Consider the following 17604-nt stretch of genomic DNA (forward strand, 5'->3'; position numbering starts at 1 on the left):
ACATTGAAAGCAAGCACCTCCTCCCTTCCTCTACCCTTGTACCTGGACATGCTCCTAAAAACTCACAAATCCACCTCACTATCCTCCAGCTCCTTCCATAAAACTTCCTTCACTACAGTACCCAGAAAATACTCACTGGGACCAAGCTAATCAAAGTGGAAAGAGCTCTTTAGCCAACAATACCACACCATTTCCCTGTGCTCTCCTGTCTTTACCCATCTGCTGTCCACCATCTTATAAATTTGGTTTTCAAAATTAGGCATTGCTTCAGAACCGTCACATGGGATCTGGTCCAGGACAAAGGCTTCTTCAAGGCAACTGACAAGTTAGTCCAGCCCTCACTGCTTATTGCTGTCTCTGAAGGGTTTGTTTCTCTGCTTGGTTCTGCTGTAACCCCATGTCTAACCCCATGCCTTTTTTGTTTCCCATTTTCTATAAGTGTAGACAAAAGGAAAATAAACAACCTGTTTGTACTGCTGGGGGGCTGTGTCAGCAGAATACGTTAATTCAGCTACTGGTATCTTAATCATCACTGTGACTCATGAAACCTTACAACATAAGCCATGAACTCTTAAATCACGTATCCTGCAGCAGGTGGCTGAGCTGTGGAATGCTATTAGCGGGCTTCAAGATGTCAGGGTAGCTGAGAGGAAGCAGGGCTGCTTGCTCCAGCCCCAAACTGTGCGGGGGCCTCAAGCTTCCCCTCCAGCTCATGAAGGAAAGAAGGAGGCCACCAACCCGGGAAGCTGGGAATTAGTGACAAAGAAAAATAACAAAAGAAGGAGGAAAAGGACAACTAAAGGCAAGGGGCTTCCTCCTAAATCTGTTGTCCCCACGCAGAACCGCTTTGCTGTCCTGCAGGAGGCTAACGAGGAAACGCACTTGCACCACAAACAGCCGGATTATGCATGAGTAAAGATCTCCTCTGGCGCTACAAAGAAAAAGCGGCGGGTTGTAGTAATTGGGGACTCTACTTAGAAAGGGACAGAAGCACTCGTCTGTCGGCCTGACCCCATCTCGAGGGAGGCATGCTGCCTACCAGGGGCACGGATCAGGGAGGTTACAGAGAGGCTGCCTGCTCTAGTAAGTTCCACAGACTATTACCCGCTCCTGGTGATCCATGTGGGTGCTAGGGTTATAGATGGTAGTAGACTGGCGACCATAAAGAAGGACTACAGAGCCCTGGGAGAGGTGGTTAGGGGCTCCGGTGCTCAGATAGTCTTTTCATCAATTCTCCAGGACATAGGGGAGGACCAAGGAAAAGCTATGAGGATTGGCCAGGTTAATAAATGGTTAAAAGGGTGGTGTCATAGTCAGGGGTTTGGGTGTCTTGAACGTAGGACTGAAGTTAGTAGGGGCTGGTGGAGCTGCTCTGGTAAAGAAGGGGAAGAACAGTTTTGGTAGGAGGCTTGCCAGACTGGTCAAGGAGGCTTTAAACTAGATGTGTTGGGGGAGGGGGGCATCATTCCATCCCAACACACCCAGTCAGTTGCCAACACCTATAATAAATGCTCGGAACAATGTACATACATTCCGGCTGCTCTGCCCGAGTCGGCTTCAATTGGAGCTCGGCTCAGATGCCTCTATACAAACGCCCGTAGCATGGGGAACAAACAAGAGGAATTAGAGATGTGTGCACATCTACAGGGGTATGATATAATAGGCATCACAGAAACATGGTGGGATGGCTCCTATGACTGGAGTGTTGGAATGGAAGGTTACAGGCTCTTTAGAAAGGACAGGCCTGGCAGGCGGGGAAGGGGAGTTGCCCTTTATGTTAGGGATAGGCTGGAGAGTATGGAACTCTGTCTGGGGGCAGGTGAGCAGTTACAGAGAGTTTGTGGGTCAGGGTTAAAGGGAAAACAGCCGTGGGAGACATTACTGTGGGGATCTGTTACAGGCCGCCTGATCAAGGAGAACCTGTGGATGAAGCACTCTACAGACAGATAGGAAAAGCCTCACGCTCGCAGGCCCTTGTTCTCATGGGGGAGTTCAACCACCCTGACGTGTTGGAACGATGGCACTGCACGGCACAAGCAATCCAGGAGGTTCCTTGATTGTGTGGAAGACAAAGTCCTTCTGCAAGTGATAGAGGAGCCGACAAGGAGAGGTGCCATGCTTGACCTTGTGCTCACCAACAGGGAAGGGCTTGTTGAGAATGTGGTGCTCCAGGGCAGCCTTGGATGCAGCGATCACGAGATGGTCAAATTTGAGATCCCCAGGACAGTGAGAAGAGCGTGCAGCAAGCTCACTGCCCTGGACTTCAAAAGAGCAGACTTTGGCCTCTTCAGGAGCCTGCTTAGTAAGGTTCCATGGGATATAGCCCTGGAGGGCAGGGGGGCCCAAGACTCTTGGTTGATATTCAAGGATCACCTGCTACAGGCTCAGGAGTGCTGCATCCCAACTAGAAGGAAGTGCAGCAGGAGGGCCAGGAGACCTCCTTGGATGGATAAGGAGCTGCTGAGGAAAATTCAAAGGAAAAAAGAGGCTTATAAAAAATGGAAGCAAGGGCAGGCAGCCTGGGTAGAGTACAGGGATGGTGTCCGGGAAGCTAGGGACCACGTCAGGAAGGCTAAGGCCCAGTTAGAATTAAACCTAGCCAGGGACGTTAAGGATAACAGGAAGGGATTCTACAGGTACGGAGCAAACAAAAAACAGACTAGGGACAACATAGGCCCCCTGAGGAAGCTTTCGGGAGAACTGGCTACACAGGATTTGGAGAAGGCTGAGGTTCTGAATGACTTCTTTGCCTCAGTCTTCACTGGCAAAGGCTCTGACTGCACCACCCAGGTCTTAGAAGGTAGATGCAGGGACTGTGAGAATGAAGACCTTGGGCCCACTGTAGGAGAGGATCTGGTTCGAGACCATCTTAAAAATCTGAACGCACACAAGTCTGTGGAACCTGATGGAATCCATCCGCGGGTCCTGAAGGAGCTGGCGAATGAAGTTGCTAAGCCACTGGCCATCATATTTGAAAAATCATGGCAGTCAGGTGAAGTTCCCAACGACTGGAAAAAGGGAAATATAACCCCCATTTTCAAGAAGGGGAAAATGGAAGACCCGGGGAATTACAGACCAGTCAGTCTGGTCTGTGCCTGGCAAAATCTTGGAGCACATTCTCCTGGACAACATGCTAAGGCACATGAAAAACAACAAGGTGCTTGGTGACAGCCAGCATGGCTTCACTAAAGGGAAATCCTGCCTGACCAATCTGGTAGCCTTCTATGATGGGGCTACGGAACTGATGGACAGGACTAGAGCAGTTGATGTCATCTACCTGGACTTGTGCAAAGCGTTTGACACTGTCCCACACGACATCGTTGTCTCTAAATTGGAGAGACATCAGTTTGATAGATGGACCACTCGGTGGATAAAGAACTGGCTGGATGGCCGCACACAAAGAGTTGTGGTCAATGGCTTGATGTCCGGCTGGACACTGGTAACGAGTGGTGTCCCTCAGGGATCAGTGTTGGGACCGGTCTTGTTTAACATCTTCGTCGCTGACGTGGACAGTGGGATTGAGTGCGCCCTCAGCAAGTTTGCCGATGACACCAAGCTGTGTGGTCCGGTTGATATGCTGGAGGGCAGGGATGCCATCCAGAGGGACCCTGACACGCTTGTAAGGTGGGCTGATGCCAACCTTATGAAGTTCAACCACGACAAGTGCAAGGTCCTACACCTGGGTCGGAGCAATCCCAGGCACAGCTACAGACTGGGCAAAGAAGAGATTCAGAGCAGCCCTGCAGAGAAGGACTTGGGGATGCTGGTCGGTGAGAAAATGAACATGAGCCAGCAGTGTGCGCTCGCAGCCCAGAAAGCCAACCGTATCCTGGGCTGCATCAAAAGGAGCGTGACCAGCAGGTCGAAAGAGGTGATCCTGCCCCTCTACTCTGCTCTTGTGAGACCTCACCTGGAGTATTGTGTGCAGTTCTGGTGTCCTCAACATAAAAAGGACATGGAACTGCTGGAACAAGTCCAGAGGAGGGCCACGAGGATGATCAGGGGACTGGAGCACCTCCCGTATGAAGATAGGCTGAGAAAGTTGGGGCTGTTCAGCCTGGAGAAGAGAAGGCTGCGTGGGGACCTCATAGCAGCCTTCCAGTACCTGAAGGGGGCCTATAGGGATACTGGGGAGGGACTCTTCGTCAGGGACTGTAGTGACAGGACAAGGGGTAATGGGTTAAAACTTAAACAGGGGAAGTTTAGATTGGATATAAGGAGGAAATTCTTGCCTGTTAGGGTGGTGAGGCACTGGAATGGGTTGCCCAGGGGGGTTCTGAGTGCTCCATCCCTGGCAGTGTTCAAGGCCAGGTTGGATGAAGCCTTGTGTGGGATGGTTTAGTGTGAGGTGTCCCTGCCTGTGGCAGGGAGGTTGGAACTAGATGATCTTGAAGTCCTTTCCAACCCCAACTATTCTATGATTCTATGTATCCTGAACTACTCTTCACCACAACTACAAATTTAATCATTTCTTCTTCTGACTTTGGATCCTTCCTATTGCCCGCACATCTATCAGTGCCGAAGCAGGCTCTGACATCAGCACTGAGCTGATGCACATTCCCTTCCCAGCTCCTGTGTTAAGAACTACTACGTACATTCCCGAGATGTGTCTTGGAGTGACACCAGTACCTCTGACGGATCCACATGAAAGGGTGAAGGCCACCTGAGCTGCAGATACATCTTGGTTATAAGTATTCAATGACCCAATTCTGTTTAAAGCGACAAAAGGCGCTGCCACCTTGTCAAATATTTTCCTGTACATCCTCACAGGCTGTATGCTATTGCCAAGATGGGCAGACATCTGAAACTGGTTTCTGCTTCCCAAGGAGGTCTGCTATCTCTGCTGTCAGGGGGATTCTCTTCAGCTTTTGTATCACTTGTAAAAGAGCAGGCAGCAATAAAAGTGCTTTCCCTCTGGGTCTCAACTCTTTTAATGGATAACTCTGATGCTGCTCAGATCTTTCAGTGTGTGTTTTGAAGGGTAACTAAGGCTTCCATGTAGGCAGCAATAACCCAACAGCCACATTCCCCTGAGCACAATGTGGAGAACAAGCAGTTACTGCTTCATGTTGGGAAAAGGACCTGGAACTCCCTTAGTAAAAGCACCTTGTCTTCCCAAGGTATTCCATATGCCCACCCCACCTCAAGCACTCACAACTGAAGCCCTTCACTGTATCAGTCAGATACGCAGAAGCTCCTTCCCATTAGAATTTAACATGCTCATCACCTTTACGTATCAATGTGCTTCTCTCTAGCAGCTGCTGTGTTGCTAACCCCCAGCTATCTTACTGGTTTGACCAGAGCAGGCTTTTTTTCCAGTTGTAGCCATTTTCCTCCCTGGCATTCTGGATGTGATTGTATTCTCCTGTGGTGCAGCAGAGGCCTGATTAATTCAGACTATGTAACAGAGATCACAGTCACACTTGTAAAACACAAATCAAAAAGCACAGAAAGAGGGGGGCAGCTGCAGTGTTTATTTGACAATCACATGCAGTGCTACACAATTCAGTCCCCCTACTTGTTCAGCTTCCTTCCTCCCAGATAATGCCCAACACTTTGTTGCTGCAACATCTGGGAATGAGTCCTTTTATTTAAAATGGCCAACATAAGTTTCCAGGCCAGGGACTAGTCATTCAGGAGAAGCCAAGGGAGGAGATGTCAGGCTCCATCACCTAGTTCGCAGCCTCTGCAGCTTGAGGACAGACGCAGTACCCATCTGTCCATGTGTCAGGGAAGACCCTGGAGTCCAAGAGCTATTGTCCCAGCATGGTGCCTTCCACTACAGAATATTCTTTGCAATTGCATTGAGGGTCCTCACTTTGGCAACATCAGCCACCTTTATGGAGTACTCAGGGGCAGAGAAGGACGCTCCCATGGCAACATTCGGATTCCTGTCAGGAAAACCACTGGTTACTATGTGTAGGTTGTAAAGACAAGTAAGACACTAAGAAAAACCCACAACCTCCCCTAGTCTCAGCAGTGACCAGAGAAGCTGCTGCTACCACCTAAACCAAAGATGAGACAGTAACAGAAAGAAGACTAATCCACAGGCAAGAAACAACAGCATTAACAGAAACCCACTGCAAACCTGCGGACAAATGTAAGCCATTCCCCACTGGCCTCCCAAATCCTACATGCTTGTGTTAAAGGTTTAAGGCAACTACACCAGAAGCTGTCTTCCCAAGTGCCATACAAGCGAACTCACGAGTCCTAGGGTAACAGTTGCAGAATAAATGCCCTAAGGGACCAGGTCTGCACAGAGCTCGTGTCCGGATAAGAAGCATCGCTGGATTCACACACTGCAGAATACCGAGCCATGCATCATGATCCCAACCACAAGAGCACAGTTAGGTCCCAGGAAGCTGGCTGAAATGTATGCCTGTTCTACGAGCTCACGTCCCCACTAATCCGGCTTTTCCCCTGTACAGGTTTCTCTAACAAACAGAACTAAATAATCAGTTACCTGAACTTCATTCCCGAGTCACGGGCTGAGCGAGCTGAGCAGTGAAACTCAGAAGCGGTGGAGCCTTCCAGAATCCTCTGCAGGTTGCGCTCTGTGATGCCACCCCCTGGTGGGAAGAATCGCGATGTCACACACAGCACAGATGGCACTGCCCCAGACCTAACATCACCCTGGGACCTACACCCCTTAAGGGACAAAAAACCACCCATGCTGAAGGGAAAAGACAGCCTTTGAGACAGTGCAGACCCAGGCAATGAAAAGTGATGGGAGAAGCCTTGGTTCATGTTCTGCCACAGATCTAGATCTGTCCCCAAATCCTCCGGAACAGCAGCTGCAGGGCTCTGCCATCCCCAGCTGGCTGTGTGGCCTTCACTCACACAGCACATCTCAGGGCAAAAGACTAGGAAGCAGGGGCTTAAGGTCTACAGGACCTGTTACAGATGACAGTAAAAAAAAATCATTACCTGGCACCACAACAATTCTTCCCTTCGCCTGGAAAAAGAATAACATGCTAGTGATACTGCTCAGCACCACATCCACGTTCATCCGTGGGGCAGCAAAGAAACCTTACATGCAGCATCTTCCATAAGCTCACAGATGCCACCACAGCTTAACAATTAATGTATTCCAACCCATCTATTTTTTACTATCAATGTTTTGCAAGGAACAGTGAAGAATAATACGCAGTTACAGCTAAGACAACTTGTCACCATTTCCTCCTACCTCTGTATCTCACCTGGCTATTTCTCAGGTACACCCGTACCATTTTCCTAACAGAAACTGTGAGACCCGCAGCAGGGACCTCACTTTGCTGTTTGCATGGGCTAATCCCAGCAGCTGCTGAAGCCAACTCCTACCACCCTCCCAGTCTGTGAGCAAGAATAACCCAACCAGTCTTTGCTGCGAAGACTTTGGGGTCCAGCCCACATGGACTTGGGAAAACTGATTTAGGCCAAGCGCTCCTCGACAGAAGTTCCCTTGCAAAAATGAGAGTTACCATGAAGGAGCTGGCTCTAAGAAATGCCCAGGAAGCAGTCACAGTAATCCAGGGGAGCACAGGGAATGCTTACCTGTTCTGCAAGCCTCTTGATTAAGGACAATCCTTCCAACGCTGAGCTGTCGCAACCACTTGTCAGTACCCGCTCAAACCCCAGAGAAATGAGGGTCTCCAGTGCCACCAGGGGGTCGTGCACCATGTCAAAGGCTGAAGGACCAACACAACATCTCAGAAATCACTTAGCTCCTCATGCTCTCACCCAGCTCAGGAGACAACAGTAGGAAGGGTCCTTCTCACAGTGACTGCCCTGCTGGGAGCCACAGCTCCTAACTATAATGTCCCCTTCACAGCAACGGCAGGGTGTCCATGCTCAGCTCCTTAAGCACCTACTCTCCACAAAGAATAGGAACACTGCCCCCTAAGCCTGGACACCCTGGACCTTTTATCTCCTGAAGGGTCAGAAGAGCCACAGCCTGCTCTTGCAGAGCTTTCCCCCTGCCAAAGAGCACTTAAGCTCAGCTCCAGCTCCCTCCCAGCCCCACCTTCCCTGGCAGCAGGGCAGAGGCTGGTCCCACTCACCTCGGTGAAATGTGACTGGCAGCGGACGGCACACCGCTGCAATAAGAAGACATACAGTCAGTCAGGGTGGTACAGAATGTTCCTTGTGCTAGAAGCAGAAAAGCACATGAGGTAGAACAAGGCAGATGCTTCTCATGCTATTCCTGGGGAGCTCAGAAGAATCCCAGTACTTGCTGAGAAAAATGCAGATGCTGCTTTTTGGTGGAGAGGAGTTATTCTGCCCTTTGAGAAAGCAACAAACCTTTGTTTTTATGAGTAACACCAAAATCTCCCATCTCATCTGGATCATGCAGAACCCTCATCCCCACCAGAGATGTCTTTCTCTGCAGGAAAGAGGCAGGGAAGTTTTATCATCTACCTGTGGAAGGGATGGGATCAGCAGTCTTTCAAAGCAGTACAGCTAATTTTTATTATTTCTTTCACTACCTGCAACTTCTGCTCTCAGACCACAGCAAACCTCACCTGCAGGGCTCTATTTACTGTGCAAAGCTTACTTATGTGTATGAAAAGAAACCTAACTGTCTGCTTCCCTAAAAACACTGCTTCCAGCAGAGCATCTCATTGCTCTAGCAGAGGCAAATCCTGGCAAAACCCTCCTCTTTTGCTGCACTCCCTACAGCACATTCACCTTCACACAAGAACCTCAGCACCAGATCACCAGGGAAAGGCTCATCCCTCTTTAGCTTTGGCTGTAGCTCACAGATAAGATGTGGAAGCAAACTTTTTCTCTACAAGCCAGGGGTCTGGACTAACATTTTCCCACTGCAGCTCCAATACCATTTTACACATTTCCACTTATGTCATGCATTTTCTCAGGGGGTATGTCAGAAGGAAGAACGAACATGAGTTGCCAGTTACCCACAAGGCCAAAGTCCAGGAAAGCCATATTCTAGACACCTGTAGCAGGAATGAGGAAAAAAAATAGAAAAAAGGGCAAAGAAAATGAAGAAGAGAGAGAATCCAATTGTTTAACACCCTGATATCATCAGAGCAGCTCACCTAAGCCTCTTTCTATATGAGCTGCCTGGGGAAGTGGCCCTTGGTTTGCAAAGCTTCTTACAAAAAAAAAAAAGCTATTTGACATTTCACAGGTATGGCCATGCATGGAACTGGAGAAGGTAGAAGAAACGGCAAGACCACAGGCAAGACAAGCAGACCAAAGCACCCTGCACTGCTCTTTCTACATCACCAGACAGAGCAGCACAGAATTTCCACCCCCAGCCCCAGCGCATGGAGCTCAGCACAGCACTTGTGACTGGACACCTTCTTACCTAGCAACGCTGTGCAGAGCTCCGTATCGATGCGCCCGTCCTCGGTGAGGGCTCCAAACACCAGCCCGTCAGCCCCGTGCAGCTTGGCAAGGCGAATATCGGCTTTCATCACTTCCACCTCCCGGTCCGAGTAGAGGAAATCGCCGCCGCGAGGTCGGATCATCACGAACACCGGGACCCGCACGCACTGCTTCACCACCTGCAGCAGCCCTGCAGGAGGGCAAGAGGCGGCTCGGCACCCAGCCACGGCGGCTCCGGTCACCGGGGCGGGGGGGAGGGCGGCACCGGGAGAAGCAAGTCGGCGAGCAGGGAGGTGAGTGGAAGAAAAGGCGGGGAAAAGGAAGGGGGAAAGAGAACGGGGAGCTGCAGCGGCCGCGCCGGCACGGGCACCGCGCAGGGCGGGGCGGGGCGAGGCTCACCCATGCTCGGCGTGGTTCCTCCTTCCACGAGGCCCGCGCACAGCTCGATCCTGCCGGCGCCTGGGGAGAAGCACGTCAGAACCAGGCCCGCCGCGCTACGGCCGCCCTCTCTCCCAGGTCCCCCGGGCCTTACCTCCGCGCTCCGCGTTGACGGCGGACTCCACCGAGTCCACGCACACCTCCATGAGGAAGCCATCGTCCATACCTGGGCGAGACCGGCGCCGTCAGCCCAGCCCGGCCCATGGCGGCCACCCCGCTCCGCGCCGCCACCGGCCCACTTCCGCTGCAGGCCCCGCCTCCTCGCTCCCACTTCCGGCCTCCGCCCCCTGTCGTCCCTGGCCCGTGCCGCCCGCGGGCGCGAGGGCGGGCGCGGGCAGGCGGAGGCGGGCGCGGGGCGGGGGGGTGTTGGAGCCGGCGCGCCAAGATCGCGCGCTGCGGCGCAGGCCCCGCCCCCTCCTCCCCACGACGCCTCGGCCCCGCCCACGCGCGGGCCCCGCCCCCGACCCGCACGCGCGCTCACCTGCGCTGGCGGCGCGCGGGGGTCGCTGCTTGGCTCTCGGTCACGTGCCGCGGATTGTCATGGTGACGCCCGGGTGTGTCCGGAAGCGGCTCTCGCCCCGGCTTCCGGCGTGCGCGCGACACTTCCGGCGCGCGCGCGGGAGATGCTGCGTGCGGCGCGGGGCGGCGGCGGCGTAAGGCTCGCGCTGCTGGCGCGGGGCGGCGGCACCGGGCACGCTCTGGGCCAGAGCCCGGCCCCCGGCCGCGGCCCCCTGCAGCGGGGCCTCCAGCGGCGGCTCCTGCAGCAGGCACCGCCGCCCGCCGCCCCGGCCGCCGTGGGGCGGTGGCTCCTGGCCTGCAGCGGCGCCGTGGCCGGTGCCGTGGTGCTGGGCGGCGTCACCAGGTGAGCGCGGCGCCCCCCGCCCCGCCCGTTCCGGGTCACGCGCCGGGGCCGTGTCCGCGCTTAAGCCCTTGAAGGGGCGTGGAGCTGAGGGCGTGTGGAGGTGGCGGTGCCCGGCAGCGGGGGCCCGCTTAAGCGGTCACAGCTGCCCGCAGCTGCCTTCCGCGCATGGGATTCCCCCCACCAAAGCACTGCTGCGGTAGCCTCTGTCGGGTGTTTCCTCCCTGGTTGCAAGGGGACGCTAGGGGATAAGGGTCATACTGTATCACAGAATGGTTTGAGTTGGAAGGGACCTTGAGGATCATCCAGTTCCAACCCCCTGTCATGGGCATGGCACCTTCCACCAGACCAGGTTGCTCAAAACCTCATCCAACCTGGCCTTGAACACTGCTAGGGATGGGGCAGCCACAGCTTCTCTGGGCACCCTGTGCCAGCGCCTCAGCACCCTCACAGGGAAGAGCTTCTTCCCAATGTCTAATCTAACTCTACTCTCTTCCACTTTAAAACCATTCCCCCTTTTCCTGTCACTATATGCCCTTGTTAAAAATCCCTCTCCGGATTCCTTGTAGGCCCCCATTAAGCGCTGGAAGCTTCTCTAAGGCCTCCCTGAAGCCTGTTCTTCAGGCTGAACAACTCCAACACCCAGCCTTCCTTTATAGGAGAGGTGTTCCAGACCCCAGAGCATCTTTGTGACCTTCCTCTGGACTCGCTCCAATATAAGGTCTGCATCCTTATGTACTAGAAAGACTGCCCATAGTGTGCTGATGCCAGCTAGGGTAACATCCTCTTACACAGTTGTAATTTTAGGTCTGTCTGGTCACTCACAGACTCCCTGGTCTCCATCCTAACTGTGAATTTACAGGCTGCCTGGTGCACATAACAGTTTTCACTTCAGTTGTACATTTGCATACCGAAAGGGAGTGAATTGTGCCTGCTTGCGTCTCTCCCAGGCTGACAGAATCTGGCCTCTCTATGGTTGACTGGCATCTGGTGAAAGAGATGAAACCCCCAAGAACACAGCAGGAGTGGGAAGCCGAGTTCCAGAAGTACCAGCAGTTCCCAGAGTTTAAAATGTGAGTGTGAAGAAGCGGAAGGAGGGTGGGCTGAGAGCATTCCCCCCTGTGACTGAGCCACTCGAGGGGCTCTTGTGGGAGGGGAAATGCTTTCTAACATCACTAGGAAGGTGCACAAAGCCTGTCAGATGGTTCCTTCACTGTCACTTCCTTTCTGTGAGGAAGGTGACACCATGTTGCACTAAGTACAGCATAGGACTGCTACATCACATGAAACAGTTCTTTGTTTTACTGTCTTTTACAGCCTGAATCATGACATGACACTGACAGAGTTCAAGTTCATCTGGTACATGGAGTATTCACACCGCATGTGGGGCCGCGTTGTAGGCTTGGCCTACATCTTGCCTGCCGCCTACTTCTGGCAAAAGGGCTGGCTCAGCCGCCCCATGAAGGGCTGTGTTCTTGCGCTCTGTGGGCTGGTCTGCTTCCAGGTGAGTGAGCTCCGTAGCAGCAGGGATTAGCAGCAGCATCTCCTGTGAATACTTTCTGATTGAGCATAGTTGAGACAGAGGGATTTGTGAAAGCTTGGGGGGTGTCAGTGCTGCAAGCTGGTTGAAGGCAGAGGAAACAACTTGCTTTACCCCTAGTGTTTACCTGTTCTTAGTGATTGCTGCTGCCCTGTCTGCCTGTAACCGCTCTCCTGTGTTTTCAGGGGCTGCTGGGGTGGTACATGGTGAAGAGTGGGCTGGAAGAGAAGCCAGACTCGTACGACATTCCTCGTGTCAGTCAGTACCGTCTGGCAGCACACCTTGGCTCCGCACTGATTCTGTACTCTGCTAGCCTGTGGACAGGTCTGTCCTTGCTGCTCCCACAACACAAGGTACAGAATGGTGTGTCAGGATAGTGTCAATTCAGAGGGTTGGGGGGTAACGTGAAGGGTGAGGGAAGGGTGTGAGAGGTGGTGGTGCTTCCTTGTCATTTTCTGTTCCTGACTCTGATCTAGTACTGCATGACAAAATACCCTTTCTGTAAGCTTCTTGGTTATGGGGCACTTCACAGAATCACAGAATCACAGAATCCCAAGGGTTGGAAGGGACCTAAAAAGATCATCTAGTCCAACCCCCCTGCAAGAGCAGGGTAACCTACAGTACATCACACAGGAACTTCCTTAGTCTCGTGCTCTTCCGCTCAAAAGTCTTGGAGTTTGTGCAGGATCAGGCAGGGCTGTGCCTGGCTGGGCGCTTGTGCCAGTAACTGTCCAGTGGCCAACTCAGTTTCTGCACAGGGTTGGACTCAATTAGTTGTGGTTTAGAGGAGCCCCTGAAGTGTGGCTGTGCTGTGTGGTGATCTCTATATCCCTCCTGTAAAATCCAGGCTAACCCCTTGTCCTGTATATGCATTAAGGCTTTTCTTAGCTACAGCAAACAGTGCTGGAAATGCTTTGCATTGATTATTTTATGTATTTATTTATTTATTTTACAGTTACCTGAAACCCATCAGCTCATTCGCTTGAGACAATATGCTCATGGCACTACAGCTCTCATTTTCCTTACAGCTCTTTCAGGTAAGACTTTCATTGTCCTATCTGTGGCTCATTCCTTTATGCCCTCTTTTGTATTTTTTGTCTTCCTCTGGTTTATCCGGGACTGTGAGCAACCCCATCATGTTGTGTGGGAAAACTTCATTGCTCTCAGGGAACCTACAGTCAAGAACCTTGCTGGTCTTTCCTGAGGAAGTGGAGAGGCACCTTCCAGCCTGCCTGTTGCTGTGTGATCTCTGTATATGTTTCTAAAAGAAAATCAGGATCAAGCGGAGCTCTTGAATCAGAGCTGCACAACCTGGAGTGCACCTTCGCCTGCTCTGGAAGTCTCATTTCATGCTCTGGAAGTCTCATCTCATGCTCTGGAATTGCAGGTGCCTTTGTGGCAGGGCTGGATGCTGGCCTTGTGTACAATTCCTTCCCCAAAATGGGGGAGCGCTGGATCCCAGATGATCTCCTTGCCTTCTCCCCTGTACTGAAGAACATCTTTGAGAATCCTACAACTGTACAGTTTGATCACAGGATCTTGGTAAGTGCCGTCTTCCTGCTATGTCTGTGCTGCTTCTCAGTTGCCTTCTGCAGCCAAGTTGTCCTCTTTGGGCTGTGGTTCTGTCAGCTTGAGTGATATGAAGGGCACCCAAAGGTCCTGAGAGCGTATTACCAATTTGCTTCTGCAGACAGAGGAAGTTTAGCACTCGTATTTATTTTCAGCATGGTCTCCTTCCTTGAGGACGTCTTCTTCCTGCACAGTTTATAGTCTTTGTGTCTCCTTTTCCATGACACCAGCTACTGACCAGAGTAGCCCACGATACTGTCTGGGAAAGTTTTGTGAAATAAAACTTGGAAATCATGGTGCTGAATGCTTCCTCCAGCACTTCTGGACATGCTTTATACCATTAGCACCCTGTGAAAGTATCTCGGCTAGTTAGAGCAATCTAGATACTAAACACTACTGCCAGCACTGCTGTGGCCTAGGCCATCACTAAGGTTGAAAATAGAAGGTGACATAGAAGAGGAATCACCTGAGGTGACCTAAACACCAAGAGAGCACTGGTAAGCTTTCACCATTAGCTGTCAAGGTGACAGATGGGGAGAGGGCAGAAATAATCCCTAAGGAAGACATGAGGAAATGAGGAAAAGCTGTTGGAAAGTAAAGCATTAATTTGGAGAAAAAACTGAACTCTCTAACTTTAGTTGACTTTCAGGGTCATTAACCTGGTGGGCATGGGAGTCCAGGATTTGGTCATTGATGCTGATAAGTTTCTACAGTTAAATACTGCTCACAGAATTTCTTGTATTGCATGGAAGGTGCAGCCAGAGGCCACTGCATTCATTTCCTTTGAACTCTGCCTGAAACGTGGTTGTTTCTCTCCCCATCCATAGGGAATCACTTCTGTCACAGCTGTCACAGCACTGTACCTCTTCTCACAGAAGATCCCGCTCCCTCGCAGGGCCAGGATGGCAATAACTTCCTTATTGGCTGTGGCTTGGTTGCAGGTACTCACAAAATAATTATTCCCAGGTTGGGTATGCGCCGGCCCCAGGAGTGGGAGCGAAGAGCTGGGGCTGCCTGGACCTGGGGCCTCACTGCATGCACCGTCTGAATTGGAGGGTGGGAAATCTGGCTGTAGCCATGAGCCTTTCTACATCGTACTTTGTGCTGGGGATGTGTCAATGGTGCATTCACAGATGCTCTTATTCCTTCTCCCTTCTTGGCAGGTGGGCCTGGGCATCAGCACCCTGCTCCTGTACGTCCCCACGCCTCTGGCGGCCACACACCAGTCGGGCTCCCTGGCACTGCTGAGCATGGCACTCTGGTTCATGAGCGAGCTCCGGAGGGTCCCCAAGTAACCGGATGGGAGAAGAGCACCCCCCCGGGGCAGCTGTGCCCAGGGGCGGCAGAGACCCTCCACCCTGGGAGCACGGGGATGCGCGCAGGGAGGATGTGTCGGGTGCGAGTGCGAACTTTGTAACATAAAGGCGTTTTTACGGAGCGGCTGGTGTCTGCCTGGGTGCCTCCTTTCCGAAGCGAGGTGAGGCGGAATGCGAAGGGCCCCGGGACAGCGGAGATGAGGCGGCACATGGGGGCTCAGGAGGCAGCGGCGGGGAACGGGCCGCCGAGCCGAGCCGCCGCGCCGGGGAGGCCCGGGTTCCCTTTGGCGCCCCCTGGCTTTGGTCCGGCGTTCGCCCGGCTCCGCGTATCCGCCAATGGGAGGCGGCGGTGGCGCCAGTGCGCCGCGCTCCGCCCGCGGATTGGCCGCCGCGTGCGGCTGTGGGCAGAGCGGCATCCGGTGCGGCGGTCGGTCGGTCGGTAGGTCGGCGCGGAGCGGCCATGACGGCGCACAGCTTTGCGCTGCCGCTTGTTCTCTTCTCCGCCTTCTGGGGCCTCGTGGGCATCGCCGCCCCCTGGTTCGTGCCCAAGGGGCCGAACCGCGGGTGAGTGAGGAGGGATACCGGGGGTGGGGGTTGCAGGACCGGGCCTCCTGCTCCTAACGCCGGTGTCTCCGCAGGGTGATCATCACGATGCTGATCACCACCGCCGTGTGCTGCTACCTTTTGTAAGTACTGCGGACAGGGCGCCCATACCCCCCTGTTTCTCCGGGCCCAGTGGTTGTTGCTCAGCCTCCTGCTCGCGGATGAGTGGGGCAGCCCCTGGCCTGGGGCCTACCTCTCTCCCGGGGCAGCAGCCTCTCTGCCGTCCCCTTGAGGCAGCACCCTGCCGGGATCCTGGGATGTGCTGCCGGGGCTGACGGCAGGTTCGGGTCCCTTTGCAGCTGGCTCATCGCGATCCTGGCCCAGGCCAATCCGCTGTTCGGGCCGCAGCTGAAAAACGAGACCATCTGGTACGTGCGCTTCCTCTGGGAGTGAGCAGTCCCCAGGAGGCGGTGCCTGAACAGAGAACCCCCTACCCGAGTCATCACCGTGAGTGCACAGAGGACTGGGGTGGCAGAGGTGTCCCCACTTGCCTGCTAGTGTCTGGCTGGGGAGGGAGGTCAGCCTGGCCCTTCATGGGTGGGAGATATTCTGGCCCGTGTGCATTGTGGCAGTGGTGAGTTGGTGCCGCTGTGGGGCTGCTGAGCAAACTGAGCACTTCACCCTGAGCTTGTGGTGCTCTAGATCTGTGGGAGCTCCCTCATAGATGCAGTTTGGTGCTAACTTCTCTTTTCTCCCTCCCCCAGCTCTTGTTGCTGTTTGAGCCTCCTGGGACAGAGGCTGGACCCACTGCCCCAGCACACCCTGAGCACTGCAGCCTGGACCAGTCCCTGAGCACAGGAGGCAGCACTCCGGGATGAGGGTCTAGTCAGCCCGGCCCTGGGAGCAGCCACACTGCCAGGGAGAGATCCCCTCAGCTGGCCAAGTGCTGCAGTCACTGACACTGAGCACTGTCCTGAGAGTGATCTGTGTGTATTGCCAGCAGATCCTGTCCCTGCGGTACTCGCCCTGCTCCCTGCCGTGCACTCAGCCCTAGCCCCCCAAGGGAGACCCCTGCTCGTAGCCCAAACTGCCCAACTAGTTGCCATATCCCTGGTTCATTTCAGGCACCGGCTGCCCCTCTGCATGAGCAGGGAAGAGCCCATTGCATCCTCTGTTGCCTGGTCAGTCCCCTGTGGTGGGGGTGGTCCTTGCTTCAATTCTGGGTGGGAGAAGGGAAGGTTGGTCCTGGAAGAGCATGTCAGCCCCCTTGGGTGTGATGAGGGAGGTGCTGGATGCAAGGCAGAGGGTACCCTTGCTTGGTAGCCTGCTGCAGGGGATTAAAGGGGTGCTGTGTCTCCTCCCATCTCAGCAGCAAGGGAGCTGCAGTAGCATCTAGGTATCATCACCACCCCAGCCTGTGTCCAGGCTCTGAGAAGAACCGAGTAGGGCATTGTGGTTTAGGTTACCCTTTATTTATGAGATAATTTATCTGTATTTATTTATTTATTTGTCTGTATTTGTTAAATTTGTGTTGTGGAAATAAATCTTTTTCCTAGTAAGTGATGCTGGAGGCAGTCACTTGTGTTGAGACTGAGGAACAGTCTTGGCTTTATTCAGACTTCCTCCCTAACCATGCTCTTGCGCCATGAGAACAGGGATCGTTGGCTATTGGGCTGGAGGTTGGCAGCACACCAGTGCATGGAAAGTTTTCTCCTTCGTGCCACCTGTGCAGTGGTCCTGTGGGACCAGGGTCACACGCAGGCAACAGCATGTGCTAGAAGGAGAACTGGGTACCTGCCCAGCCTCACTTGTGGTATGTGCCTGTGCTGGGGCCATCCCCACAGCTGTGCAGCAGCTTGGAGAGCTTAGTGGCCTGTTTCCCAGCTGGGGTAGGGAATAAGGTAAAAAGCCTCTTCCAGAGGCTCTGAGTGTCCAGGCTTTTCCCTTTAGGGGAAGGCAGCAGAGGATGCTGTCTCCAAGGATCACAACAGTTAAGGTTGGATCAGATC

General features: G+C 53.5%; 3 protein-coding genes across 6 annotated transcripts; 2 read left to right on the forward strand and 1 right to left on the reverse strand.

Annotated features, from left to right (window-relative positions):
- Positions 1–5453: 5453 nt before the first annotated feature.
- On the reverse strand, positions 5454–10442 carry CUTC (cutC copper transporter). Of its 3 annotated transcripts, none has more exons than XM_065672014.1 (9): positions 10250–10442; positions 9863–9934; positions 9730–9789; positions 9311–9509; positions 8040–8075; positions 7534–7667; positions 6928–6955; positions 6464–6569; positions 5454–5891 (listed from the first exon to the last, which is right to left on the reverse strand). In XM_065672014.1, exons 2-9 carry the CDS (start codon positions 9923–9925, stop codon positions 5780–5782), a joined length of 738 nt encoding a protein of 245 aa, XP_065528086.1. In that variant the 5' UTR covers positions 9926–9934; positions 10250–10442; the 3' UTR covers positions 5454–5779. The 3 variants fall into 3 exon arrangements, with proteins under 3 accessions (XP_065528086.1, XP_065528083.1, XP_065528084.1); XM_065672011.1 differs by having other exon boundaries at positions 9311–9520; positions 10250–10433; XM_065672012.1 differs by lacking the exon at positions 10250–10442 and having other exon boundaries at positions 9863–10034.
- LOC136010583 (heme A synthase COX15) lies at positions 9603–15173 on the forward strand. Of its 2 annotated transcripts, none has more exons than XM_065672010.1 (8): positions 9603–9623; positions 11578–11700; positions 11945–12131; positions 12353–12520; positions 13123–13204; positions 13555–13709; positions 14564–14677; positions 14900–15173. In XM_065672010.1, the coding sequence occupies exons 2-8, from the start codon at positions 11600–11602 to the stop codon at positions 15029–15031; spliced, it is 939 nt and encodes a 312-aa protein (XP_065528082.1). In that variant the 5' UTR covers positions 9603–9623; positions 11578–11599; the 3' UTR covers positions 15032–15173. The 2 variants fall into 2 exon arrangements, with proteins under 2 accessions (XP_065528082.1, XP_065528081.1); XM_065672009.1 differs by lacking the exon at positions 9603–9623 and adding an exon at positions 9798–10630.
- A 57-nt stretch (positions 15174–15230) lies between these two features.
- On the forward strand, positions 15231–17154 carry ATP6V0E2 (ATPase H+ transporting V0 subunit e2). Its single transcript, XM_065672015.1, has 4 exons — positions 15231–15616; positions 15691–15738; positions 15955–16102; positions 16360–17154. The coding sequence occupies exons 1-3, from the start codon at positions 15513–15515 to the stop codon at positions 16046–16048; spliced, it is 246 nt and encodes an 81-aa protein (XP_065528087.1). The 5' UTR covers positions 15231–15512; the 3' UTR covers positions 16049–16102; positions 16360–17154.
- Positions 17155–17604: the final 450 nt, after the last annotated feature.

This window comes from Lathamus discolor, chromosome 3 (genome assembly GCF_037157495.1).
Source record: "Lathamus discolor isolate bLatDis1 chromosome 3, bLatDis1.hap1, whole genome shotgun sequence".
In the NCBI taxonomy this organism is placed as follows: Eukaryota; Metazoa; Chordata; class Aves; order Psittaciformes; family Psittacidae; genus Lathamus; species Lathamus discolor.